At 39.6% G+C, this 13,392-nt stretch overlaps 1 protein-coding gene across 1 annotated transcript in view; it reads left to right on the plus strand.

Annotated features, from left to right (window-relative positions):
* The window catches only part of CLVS2 (clavesin 2), a 60,321-nt gene that overhangs the window by 33,067 nt on the left and 13,862 nt on the right, over positions 1-13,392 (plus strand). The window contains exons 3-4 of the mRNA XM_076333508.1: positions 10,065-10,175; positions 13,167-13,387. Coding sequence (XP_076189623.1) covers positions 10,065-10,175; positions 13,167-13,387 — 332 coding nt within the window. The remainder of the gene's footprint in view (positions 1-10,064; positions 10,176-13,166; positions 13,388-13,392) is intronic.

The following is a 13,392-nucleotide window of genomic DNA, read 5'->3' on the forward strand; positions in this document are numbered from 1 at the left end:
TGGCTATGTTTTGTAGATCCTGGTTCAGAGAGTGTGATGCATGAAGCTTCAGGGTTTTCAAGTAGGGTAAGCCTTCGTTTAGGTGGAGTAAGCCATGCACGTTTTTGGCAGTCACTTGTGATGAAAAGATGAGTGATCTCAAGCAAGCCAAGCAGCTTGAGTACATTACATAGGGTAAATACTAACATCTACCTGCAAATCAGTTTTTTATTTAGTTTGAGAAGTATGTCATCACATTGGTTGCTTTGGCTGATGATGAACTAGAAAAGTAGCACAGCTTTGGGAAGTGAAGTGTTTTTGGAAAATATCAGCTAAAAAGACCTCATGTAACCTCAGGGATTTTATATTTTTCATCAGTGTCTGAATTGTTCAGAACTGTGCACTATTACATGGTTTCCTTATGTTCAGAAGGACCCTCCTGTGTTTTGATTTGCACCCCTTGCCTCTGGTCCTGTCACTGGGCACCACTGAAAAGAGTCTGGCTCTGGCTTCTTATACCCTCCCTTCAGGTATTTATACACATTGACAAGATCCCCCTGAGTTTTCTCTCCTCCGTGCTGGACATTCCCAGGTCTCTCAGCCTCTGCTCATATGAGAGATGCTCCAATCCCTTAGTCATCTTCATGGCCCTTTGCTGGACTCACTCCAGTATGTCCCTGTCTGCTTCATAGTGGGGAGCCCAGCACTGGACCTGGCACTCCGGATGGTTTCAGTGTTCAGTTCTTTTTCTCTGTGGGTATCCATGTAATGTGGAATGAGGCTACTGTTACTTTCTCTTGCTGAGAAAAGATTCACATGGGTTCCACTTTTATCTTAGCAAGAAGAGATCTGCATTTCTGATTTTGATCTTCCAACTCCTTGGATATGAATTTTCAAGAGTTCCAAAAGTGTGATTTTTAGGATAGACTCTACCATCACATTTATTCATTACTGGCACATACTGATAGCACAATAAACATATTTGCTTTGTCCTAGATATGTGTGATAAAACAAATAATTATTTATTTGCCCAGTTGTTGTGAATCTCTGTTTTTTACTGGCAGGGTTTCCTTCGTAGCAGCTAACACAGAGACAGCCATGCTTGTACGGCTTTACAAAGACAGGGGATTGATAGCTGAAGTTAGAATTCAACAACTGATTTACGATCCTCCAGAGTAATAACCGGAATGACAGTTCTCCCTCAAACAATATTGAAACTCCCTGGGCTCCCAGGAGCATTTTACCTGTGTGTACCATCAGCAGTCATTCAGCAGTGCAGAAGAAGATGGAAGCTGAGGTGGGGTTACCTCGTAGGAAGCCGTATCTTTTCAAGCACCTTTGTAAAGATAAAGTGTAGCTGAGCAATTCAGACTGAGGCTTCCTTGAAGCTGAAAGGCTGAAATAAATCTCCATTCTGTACTATGACAAAGACATTGGAACACTTTTTGGAACTGGAAATTGTTTTGTACTGGTGGGAACTGACCTCTTGAACATTTGTATGCTGCATAGTTCATGATACCTCTACTTTTAATAAAATATAATACTTATTAATGGATCTCAAGTCAGTTATTCAATTTCCCCAGTAATTTAAAGCTTAATTATGCTGCATTCTAGATCTCAGTGGCTGTCCTCAGCTGATTTTTCTCAAATCACTATCCCTCCAATTTTACACTTCAGTTCAATTCTCAGGACTCTCATTTGCATAGAGTGACAGATTAAAATTAGATGGCTAAAACGATTACTGCTCTTAGTGCCTACTGCAGTGATAGAGATTGATTTCTCATAGTATGAGGAAACATATGGCTCATGAAATAACTCTTAAATCACTACAGTTTTCAGTCTATTGTATTATTGTAAATTGAAAATGATAAAGTGGTAATCCAATTTTAATGCATCCTGTCTGAAACTGAGAGTTTCATTTTTGGAGGAGCTTTGGGTCATAAAATTGTAGGCAACAGTTTAGTTCTCTGTTTCCAGGGAAAAAAGTGAGTATTCTGGTTGAAGAGTTATCTTTTAACTCAGTAACTTGTTGGCACTGCAAAACTATGCAATGCTGTTTGAAAGCTGCCACAACAAGGAAACGTGCATTTTTGCCTCTGTGCAGTATCCCTGTTCACCCTATCCATCTGCAGACCTGTGCGCCCCGTTGCCTGTACAGGTATACTGATATACTGTTAAGGATAGTCAGTTCGATGTAGCTTCTTGCAAATTTTGGCTGAAGCCAATCCAGAATTAAAAATCCATAAGTTGGCTCTGGTTCTTCTGGGAAATCGTCAGTTGGGATGATACGCAGAAATTATATGGAAGGCATACCAAGATTTGGTATTTACTTACCCTATTTTAGTTTAGGTCTGCAAAACCAGTCTTGGCATGTGACTGTAAAACATGGGTCCTCCCTGTAGGAATACTTTACATTTCTCTTTCCCTGCCTTTCTGTGCAAGTTTTGAAGAGGGGCTAGAAAAGGAACACGATTAATATGTTTTTCTCTTGTGCATCATAGTAATTTCTCTATATCCCTCCCTGAATTAATTTTAATTTAATCTCTCCTGTTTTCCTCTGCTCCTCACTTTTATCTCATTTCTATGGTTTCTGCCTTGTCATTGTTTCTTTCAGTCCTTGTCTTAACATTATCCTAAGGTTTCCATTCCTTCCTTCTGCTATGAAGGAAATGTGAGGTAGCACAAGAGATCACATTTTGGTTGAATAAAACAGAACAAATAAGTGTAGCTCCCCTAAGGCAATTCTAGATAAAGTACTATTTAGCCTGGAAGTGGTCAGGCACAAGGCGGGGGCTACTGATAACTACTGATGCTCCTCTTTGAAATGGCCTCAGGGCTGTGGGAGGCTTTCTGCATGATGAAAAGCATCATGTCAGTAATCCTGTGGTCAGTGGTTTCAGCAGAGACCAAGGGCTGTTTGGGCATCGGGATAGCCTCACTGACTAAAAGAGGGTGACTTCAGGACGAGGGTCGTACAAGCTGAGATGCTGGTGTGGCATTTCATCTCCTCCTATACAGTCCCTGGCCAAAGACTTTTGCCTTCAGGAATTTGAGTGTGGCATTTTTATGAACAGTAATTTCCAGCATTATTTTTATTCCACCAGCGTTATGAAACTATTGTTACTATATTTATGCACAGCAGTTTGCAGTATGGTGTTTTTTCCATTTGTCTGTAATCTTAATTTAGTAAGACATTCGCAAGCTGCTTGGAAAATGGATTTTTTTTTCCCCATGGGAATTTCCATAGAAGAACTCACCATCTGATAATTGCCTATTGTAAAGAATTATTTTCATCACAGGAAAAGAAAACAGTATAGAAGAACCTACTTCTACCATCTTTTTTACTGTTTTTTCTGATTGCCAATTTGGAAACAGCATCACACTGTAAAAAAGTTTTGGGTTTTTTCCCCCCTTTTTAATATCTCACATTCCAAATGAAGTGTTACTTAGAATTAAAAAAGAGACAGTGTTTGTAGTTGAAGACAGAATTGTCCTTGGAAAACAGCACTTTTCATTTCCTCTTTAAAATTAAAACCTTCGTTTTTCCAGGTTCAAACTAAACAAATGAGCCAAGGGAAAAAAAATACCCAAAACCCCAAGCCCCTGTCAAAACAAGCAAAATATGCTAAAAGAATTTCACACAATGTCTAATTAAAACTTCTAAAAAAATCAGGCCAAAACCTCTTGAAGTTAATTTGCAAAAATAAAGTAATTCCAAATGAAAATGAGAGGTTTTATAGAAAATATTTTATCAAGCCCATCTAATTAAAAAAATGAGAGTGATCTGAGCCCTTTATCCAAACAGTGGAAGCACAAAATCTATGTAGATTTTTTATTTTATTATATTTATATATAAACATGCAGACACATGTGGTCAGATGGCTTTTAAATCCATATCGATCTAATTAATTTAACCAATATATAGTTTTTATGAGTAGCATATTGAAATGAAAGATGGAAGATTATTTGAAATTAAAACAGATACTTCAATAAAAAGAGCAATATTCTCACTGGATGGATACCATCTCTCTCCTCATCTCATTCAATTTAACATATTTCTATATGAGCTGTAAGATAAAATGACTAATAGAAATGAAAAGGAGGACTGCCAAAAGTCAGATTGCTTCACTGGAAGCTTCTTAACAAAATGACAACATCCAGTTCTAGATAATTAAATCTTATTTTGTAGGAATGTCACTGAATGATGTTAATTTGCCTTTAGGTAGTGCTCTTTTGGTTGAACACAGTAACAAAAATTTATTTCGGCACTTTTTGTTTGTCTTAGAAATGGTCAACATTGTTTAGTAAAAATGAAAAGCTCAAGCTAGGAGAGAACAACGTCGTAGTCTCACAGAAGGAAATCACTAACGCAGCTATTCCAGGGATCAAGCCAAATTTCACCACCATTGAAACCTGAAATTTTTTTTGGATCTGAACCTTAAAGAGCTTTAACAGAGAGGGACAGAGGTGAAGTCTCCTGTTGTTACAGACAACCTGAAGCTCAACTTCCTCATAATTTAGTAATCTTTGTCTCAAAATGAGTTAGGTTGCTTATTCCCCCCAAAAACTTGTTGGATGTTTGATGATTCAAAGCTGTCTACCAATTTCCAGTCCAGCTGTGTTCATGGTGAGATTTTTCTCATTTGTTTGGGTGTCAGCGTTGTCCTTTGTTTTGAAAGGGTCTTTCCTCACCTCTCATTTATTCTCCCTAATGTGTTTATAGATAGCATCTACCTTCCAGTATTTGTTTTCGTAAACAAAACAATCCAGATTCTTTTAGACTCCACAAATACACTTTTCAGTCTCTTCATCATCCTACCATACCACTGGATATGGTCCCAGTCTAAAGTCATGCCTTGAGCACAGGTGATCAGTCTTGACACACAGGTTAATTTGTTTTGAGACATTCCAATTACCCTTGTCATGGATGGATGCCTGCAGGAAGTTTGGTATTAGGAATGCCTTGTTCTTTCATACCTTCAGTGAAAGCTACAGTTTGGGAGCAAGACTTGGGTTTCCTTTCCTGATGTGGACGGCTCTTGGTTCCTCTGGTAATTCAACTCTTGTAGTACTAAGGAAGCGAAATATTCCTTCTAATCAGAGCTTTTATTTCTCTGATTTTCCATAGTTTCCTCTTTAACATCCTAAAAATTAAGTTTAGTTGTGCTGCATCTTGCATCAGACAGAATGTTTCAGAGTCTTTCTAGTGGAGCTTTCCGTTATGAAGATACTATTTTGGTTCATCGTAGTGATTTTTTTTTCTCCCTGAAGTGCTTGACTTTTTTGAATTAGCTCGAGGAGACCTGAGTTTATTACCTTCAGGAATAACTTTTAAGTGACATTGAAGATGCTAATAATTTCATATGCTATCTTTGAACTTGTAATTTTTGTTATGAAGATATAGTTTTCACAGTTTTGACTCTGTAGCCTCTTGTCGCCTGCAGATGCTACGGCCTGAATTCATCACAGCACTCAAACACAGTTCATTATATTTGTCTAGACAGTCCTTTGAAGGATGCCTCTAGACTGTCCACAAAAGCAATTTCACTGCCTGTAAGGACAGCAAACCCTCAAACATGACCCCAGAGCATGTGTGCCCAAGCACTCTTGCAGTGTTAGTATGTGGCAAGGTGTTTCCAACGGGCTATTTGCAGGTGGTGTCCAGCACACTCGTGAGGCCCTGATGTGACTGGGCTGCCAATGCACCTTTGGGCACACAGTGGCTCCAGCAGCTTCTAAGACTACACTTCTAAGAGCTGTACAAACAAATTTGACTCCAGTACTGATTTCAGCTGGGGGAGGTAATTCTTCAGTAGACTTCAGAGGTTTAAATGTAGACACAATACCCAAGTAGTGGAGAATGCTGTGGGCTTTAAGAAGTTCTTTAATTTTTTTATTCGGTAACAATGAAAAAGGTGGGTCATTTTTATTATCTCTATGATAACAGTTCTGACACCACTAAGAAGTCTCACACTGATTTTCAGCAGAATTTGGCACTTTCCTCTCTTAGGTACTGTTGAAAATGTCATATACTGGTTTTGCTGTTACTACATGTGCTGTAAGAGTTTCTGCTGGCCACAGTGGAGAGTGGGACCCTCTATGAAACCCTGAGAGCTGGCTCAGGTGGTGGCTGAGTTCAGCACAGGGTGGGATGTGGTGCCCAGCAAGTAGAAACCTGGCTTCTTAGCATGTGCCAAGGGCGGTAGCAGGCAACAGCAGCTGGGTCCTTGGAGAGGAAGCTTGTGGAGACAGGTCGGATAAATTATGTGTGGCAGAGAGGTAAAACTGCTGTGCTGTGAGTGAGCAGAACCATGTCATCAGCGATGGAAACCCGGTGAGGCAGTTTGCTTGGGATCATTCTCCAACACTGGCTTACAGATGTTAGAGGAGAGGTCAGTTACTGCCGTGCACTGGTAGTCGCCCAGTCCTGCAAACAGTAGTGTAGGGGTCTCCCTCTTCCTTGGCAGCCCACTATTAATTGTCACTTGTAAGCCTTGTATCACAAGGACTGTGGTCCCTAATAGTAACTACCTGCTTGCCTGTGTCTGTGGTGTGGCCATGTCCTAAACTGCATTCATCAGAGGCATGCTTAGGTTGTGTTCTGCTGCATAAACAGAGGTTATTGTGAACGCTAAAAAACCCCACACACTGTGTATATATAATTAGTCCTTTTTAGTGGTTTGGTAATACCCCATCAGGTTTATTACTTTTCCAGTCAAATGCACAGCTCACTCCGTGGCTGATCTCCATTTATTACTGTTTCCTGGCATGGGATTCCTTTTACTTAAAATTCATGTGATTCATGGGTTACAGGCTTTCCTGTTGAAGTGCAATATGTCTACAGAGGCAGTTCTGACTGCCACCACGCTTGTGACTTAATCTACCTAAAAACCCACAAGAATCAGTGGTTTGGAAGAAATTCCTACCTGCTGTTTGTGTAGGATGGCCATCTGTCTGGCAAATCCCCATGCGGAAGTCAGATAAGTCTGAGAAGAGCCAGATGACCTTCTGACACCTGTTTCTCTAGCAGTTGTAGCTGCTTATTCCGTTTTTTTATTTTCTGACCAGGTGCTGTTGAGACTGGGTTTTGGGTCTGCATTCAGCAGTTTTTGAATTCTAGTCCCAGCACTGTGTACAATGCAGGATCATTCTGACCAAATCACCCTTTCTCCTTCTGGGCACAAATTTTGGGAGTTCCTACTTGCACCTTAGGAAGTGCTTCTGAATTTGGGCAGTTCACTCACAGAAATTCTTAAATACCCAACTTCTTTAGTTGGTTCTGGAAAATGCCTTTTGACTTGCTGAAAAACACTGAGACAAATTGGATTTTAATATCAAGTGGTGTCTTCTATTTGAGGATCATTCAGAAAAAGATAGTGGAAGGGTCAAAGTGGTACTTTCTGAAGATACTGCTTTTATCTGCTAGAAATTTAATATCTTTATAAATAACCGAGTATTGACAAGTCATCCATTCTGAGCCCACAGTAGAATACAAATGCCTTTGGCTCTCGGCTCTGAGTCTGTGTGTGTGCATGGCTGTTTGCCTATTGAGATCTTCTCATTCACAAATCGTCCCCAGTTTCTGTGGGAGACATTTTTTGAGCAATAAAGAACAAACATTTCATAACTTGGTGTGTGTAAGTTTTGGGATCCTTTTATTAATTTAAAAGCTTATAAAATCATGCAAGAAGGCATGCAGCCAGGAATGGCTGGTTTGCTTTGCTGTCTTCCATAGTGCCTACATTATAAAAAGTGTTTGACCCCCATGAGGCTTAACACAGTTACCATTCCAGAGTTAAGTCTGAAGATATCTTCAAAGGCATCTAGATGAAACTACCAAAAGATGCCTTCTGCAGCTCTAGTGTATGCTCTTTTGTGCGTGGTACACAGCATGCTGCACCGGACTTCTTTGCTGGACCAGCAACCATGATAAACCAAATAAACACAGCCTTCTGTAGATGAATGGTATCTCCTGCAACTAAAGGTTAAGGTGTCATCCAATGATGTATTCTTCCTAATGGATTCATTGGATTGCTGTGATAGGGACATAATTTACTACCTTTTGTACATCAGAGGTTGTGTTCTCAAGATGGTGTTTTGGGATTTACGATATTGAACGGGGTGAATTACATGTTGAATTATCAACCATCGTGTTTGACATTTAGTCAGTGCTGACAGGAGCTAGGCATTTAGCAAGATGAGGCTTCTGTAGCACAGTCTTTCAATAGGATTGTTTTATTTCAAGGCTGTTGTAGCCTTGAAACATTTCTGGAGAAAATCTGTAAAATAGACTGTTAATTGCATGGACTGTTGTGCTGTGGCCAGCCAGATGTTACCAGTGTGTGTTGTAGCTGTCATCCTCCCTGTAGATTATTGTTAAGGCGTTGCCTCCTTGATGGAAAATATTTCATCTGGTAATCCACCAAGTTGTTGCAATTTGGAGGCAGGTGGCACCCTGATGTAAAGACCCCCTGGGTTAGGAGTGCCTGCCAGTATTTGAATGGTACTTTTGAGAGGAGCAAGTGACTTCTGGTTTCATTATTCCCACAGCTCTGTACGCATTCGCAGAACTAAGGAGGTTGCTTGGCACATGCATTTTTTCAAAGTATGTTCCTATGTGGAAACATTTCATTAAAGATTTCCTTCCTACAGTTCCTGCCTTCCTTATGTGACAGTTCTTGATTGGTTGATATAGCTTATGATTTTTTTCTTGGCCTTTTTTTTTACTGTGTGCTGTATGACCTTAAATCAGTATGCTTCAAATGGTGCTTTGTGGATTATATCTAGACTGTTAGATGCTTCTATATGGCCTGCTGTCTTGTCTCCAGAAAGGACAAAATATGTCTGTTTGCACAGAGTGCCCCGTCTAACCATTTGATTGTCTCCTTTTGAGCCTCCATCCCACTGACACACACCTGAAGCTGCCTTTACTGCATCCACACAGGAGGAGGAGGTGTAGCTAGGAAGCATGTCCTCGTTTGTACCTGTATTGTCAAGCCAGAGATTGGAATTTCTGCTGCTGTGAGGAATCTGGTTTTGATCGAAGTGACTACCATGGCTGCCTAGAGTGGACCACTTGTTGAATAAGGTTCAAATGAAAGCCATTCATTTAATAAGTCTGTATACCTAAACAGTGAGGAAGTTCTGACATAACCTGTGAAAACAAAAGGGGACGTGCGTCAGTTTACATGCCTGTTTACACCTCTTGCTTTCTTGCTCAGTACTGCAACTCCAGGCAACATAGGAGACGACAGCAGCTTATTGCATTGTTTGAGCATATGATCAACCAGGCAAAGACAAAATGAGGACACGCAATGAATTTGGCAATAGTATTCCAGGACAGAGTGGCTGCCCTCTTCAAACTGCCAAATCCTTTGGCATATTCTGCTGACTTAGAAATTGAAAATGCAGATCAGAATCTTTCCTAGTGAGTTGTCTGCTCCCTGTGTTTTTCAGTAAGAAAAAGGAAAAGTCATTGCTTCAATACAGATATGCTATCCTTGCATTTAAGCTCCCAGAATGCCTCTGACTATGTGACAAGAATTACTGTCATGGATATTGCATAACAGTTTATGCATAATGTTTAATGCATTCTCAGTTTTATGAAGAGTGAATAATATTGGAGACATTTTGAATAGTAGTTTAGATTTACACTTTCTTTTTAAGGTGGAAACCAGAGGGACATTTCTAGTGCTCTTCAATGACACTGGGAGAGTTGAGATGGTTACTATTAAAAATGAATGAAATCCGTAGGAGTGAAGAAGAAAAAAATATATTGCATAGATGGTTTATGGGCAAATCGTAATTGTTTAAAGCATTTCTGGAGGTTAGAAATGCCGTGCTTTTATTCGAGCACCATAGCTGTCAGCATGCTTCCTCACCGCTCCCTCCAGGGTGTGTTGCTGCTTGGTGTGGAAGGTTGGAACTCAACTGAGAGGAAGTTCAAACTGAGGTTTTGAAGCATGTTTCTTCTTGTTTAAGGTTTATTATTAAAATGCATTCAGCATAAAAAAAATGATTTGATGTGTGTGCAACTTCTGTTAAGAGTCAACTCACATCGTATGTATTTGTTTTGTGACATACAGGACAGCTTTCCAGCTCGATTTGGAGGAATACATTTCGTCAATCAGCCGTGGTATATCCATGCCCTCTACACAGTTATAAGGCCCTTTTTAAAGGAGAAGACACGAAAAAGGGTATTCGTCTGTTTAATTGTCCATTACCTGGCAGTTGTAGTCAGCAGATGTATCATACTCTAATAGAGTAGATATACACAATATATCAGCTTGCTATTGGTGGAAAGTATTTAAATACATCTGCATTGTAAAGAGTATCTTTAACTGTTTTAGAAACTTATACAGCGTTATCCTTTAAGGACATGGTCAAGCAGTGCACTTAAGTGTATTTTAAAATGTAAGCATGTGCTTTCTCCTGGGTTATAGAAAAAATATTGCCAACATTACAGTTTCTATTAAGATTCTATTCAATTCAATTCTATCCAATTTCTGTTAAAATTATTTGTGTCTTTCTTTTAAGAACAGAGGTAGTGAGTATGAAGTCTTTCCGTAGTGTGATTTCCTTGACATTAGCATGAACTAAAATACACAGCTGGTATACAGTAGTTTGAAAATACTGATTTGAATGAAAGCCAATGAAAGGAAATTTGTGTGGATGCATCTGTGTATAAGCACAAGCAGTCTCTGAGATGTTGCTGAATTTACAGCATTTGCATCAGTGCAATTAAATTAGAGCTTGGTGGTGATAGCACATAGAATGATATTATTTCTGTAACAGGAAATTTGTCATCCAGGAAAACACAATCAGCATCACGTACAAAGCCACTACAAAGAATGTGATGATCTTTTTTTTTTTTTTTTAATGGGATCAGCTCTCTAAGCAACTCTGTATTTTCTCTCCTCAAACACAGTCTACAAGGCCACAATGATCCTTGGTGTTCAGCTGTTTTTTACTGACAGATTATGCTTGAGAGGCCTCTGGTATTCACAGATTTTGAACTATAGATCACAAAGCCTTTTATGTAATATCTGTTATAAATATGCAAATGAAAACCCGTTTTGCAGGATTCAGTTGCACTCCGTTGACTACAGCTTCAACAAAGAACATTATAGTGTCAGATATGTTTGAGGCCTTTTTAAGTCAAGTGCTGCATATGCATAACCAGGGAGTAAAGTACAGCTCATGGGTGTGTTACAACATTAAAAATAAGTGACAAGGCAGTTGAACATGGGCACTTATCAGTTAGCATCTAAATTTTTATTTAGACACCTGAATCAGTGGCATATATTTTCAGAAATGCTGACTTTTTACAACTGTTTTTGTCAATACTGAATACCTGTAAGAAGTAGTCAGGTGGTTACATATCGGTTTAGAGTCCAAAACTTAGTGTCAAAATGTGAAAGTTATGCCCACTACATAAAATTTAAAATCAGCTTTAAAAAAACCCATGAGAGGCAGAATGAATGATTGTGAAAAAAAACCCAAACCCAACAGAATTCTTTTCAGAATTTCATCAGGCTTGTTATTTATCTGTTGTGTTTATCCTGAATTATTTTGTATTGTTTTAATATGTCTGGTAGGTTTGCAATTGATAGCTATATTCAGATAGATGTAGTACTAGGCATGTATAAAAACAACTGCTAAGAAGTGAAACATTCAGTTGGAAAGGCACCTTAAAACAAATTACTTTTGCCATTAATATTTGTTCTTTCACACAACGATAAATTCCTTTCTGAGGTTTGCGTGGTCGTATCAAGCTTCCTGTCTCCACAGCTGACTGGAAGAAGGGGTGAAATAAGCAATACAAGACAACCTTATATTTGGTCTTTTTGTCTTTCTGCCTTTTGAATTTAACTTGATAAATCATGCTGGGGTATAGCTGTCCAGAGAAGTCCCTGCAAGGTGAAGTGGGATGTGAATCGATAGCGCTTGATGTCTGCCTGTGCGCACCCCTCTGCCTGCCCTGTGGGGAATGAGAGGCAGTGTACAGCTGTTAGGAGGCAACATCCTACCTTGCCTTCCTGGCTACTTCAGCGCTAGTAAGTTAAAAAGGGCTGGGCACTGCCATTCCTACTGTTTAATTGTATGGGCTCTTTCTGGCATGGCACTGGCCGCTGCCATGTGGTGCTTTCTTAGACGTTGCCCAGGAACAGTCTGGGGATGGCATGGACCAGTGAGCAGTATGGATGAGGTGAGCTTGTTCTGGAGATGAAAGGAGTTTAACCGTATGGATGTGAACTGTGCCACGGCACTTGCTCCGAGTCCCGAAAGGTGAATCCTGACCCATCTTAATTTCTAGTCTAGAAATAGCTGCTGTGAGCTGCCTGTGTAGCCGTACTGAAGAGCAGGGATTTCCTCCCAGTGGAAGGTCTGCAGGTCCCCAGTATCTGTGGGAGAAGGCTGTCCAAATCCAGAGGCGCTCTGTTTCTAGTGCTCATCGGTCACACATTCCAAGTCTCTGAGGAGAAACAATAAGGTTAAATATAAACATAAATACAAGTATTCATATACATTTATATGAATGTAAAGCATATCTGAAAATAAATCAGTCTACCAAAACACTGATGGAAAATATCAAGTAGTCCCTCATTGTTGTAACAGAAATTATTTTACTGTTATTACTTACTTCATATGTTGTCAGGTATGGATGGTAGTTACTAGTACCACCATATTAAGGAAGAAAATCTTTCCAGTGGAGTTTTCATTACACTGCACTATTTATCTTATTTATAGAACTCATGGCTGGATGCTGAAAGTCAATATATATTCCTTAATGTATACGGTGAATATTAATTTCATTTATTATTTATGTTCTTAATTTATTAACTTAATTTAATTCACAGGATTAGGGAAAGCAAATAACAAAAGAGAGGCAGTCTGTCTGTCTAATCTTCAGTCTGTCTACGTACCTGACATCAGTTCTTACCCTCCTTAGGGCCCTTGTCCTGCAAACATTTTAAGTCATTGATGCTTTAATCACTTTGTAGGTTTATGGATATAGTCTGGCTGTGCTTAAGGCAGAGGCGATGTGTGCATTGGTGGCCATCTCTGTTAGCCCAACACAGCCAGAATATTGGAACTGTACAATATCCTCTAATAATGATGATGTAATTTGGGCTTTGATGATTTTTGTGATACTGCTTTGTTTTTACCTGCATGTGTACATACAGATATTCCTGCATGGTAATAACCTCAACAGCCTGCATCAGCTAATACACCCTGAGATCCTGCCTTCAGAGTTTGGAGGAATGTTGCCCCCCTACGACATGGGAACGTGGGCAAGAACACTGCTTGACCATGAATACGATGATGACAGTGAATGCAATGCGGACTCCTACAACGCTCCTGCAAAAGATATAGAAAAGGACCTCTCTCCCAAATCCATGAAAAGGTGGG

Source organism: Aptenodytes patagonicus, chromosome 3, assembly GCF_965638725.1.
Source record: "Aptenodytes patagonicus chromosome 3, bAptPat1.pri.cur, whole genome shotgun sequence".
In the NCBI taxonomy this organism is placed as follows: Eukaryota; Metazoa; Chordata; class Aves; order Sphenisciformes; family Spheniscidae; genus Aptenodytes; species Aptenodytes patagonicus.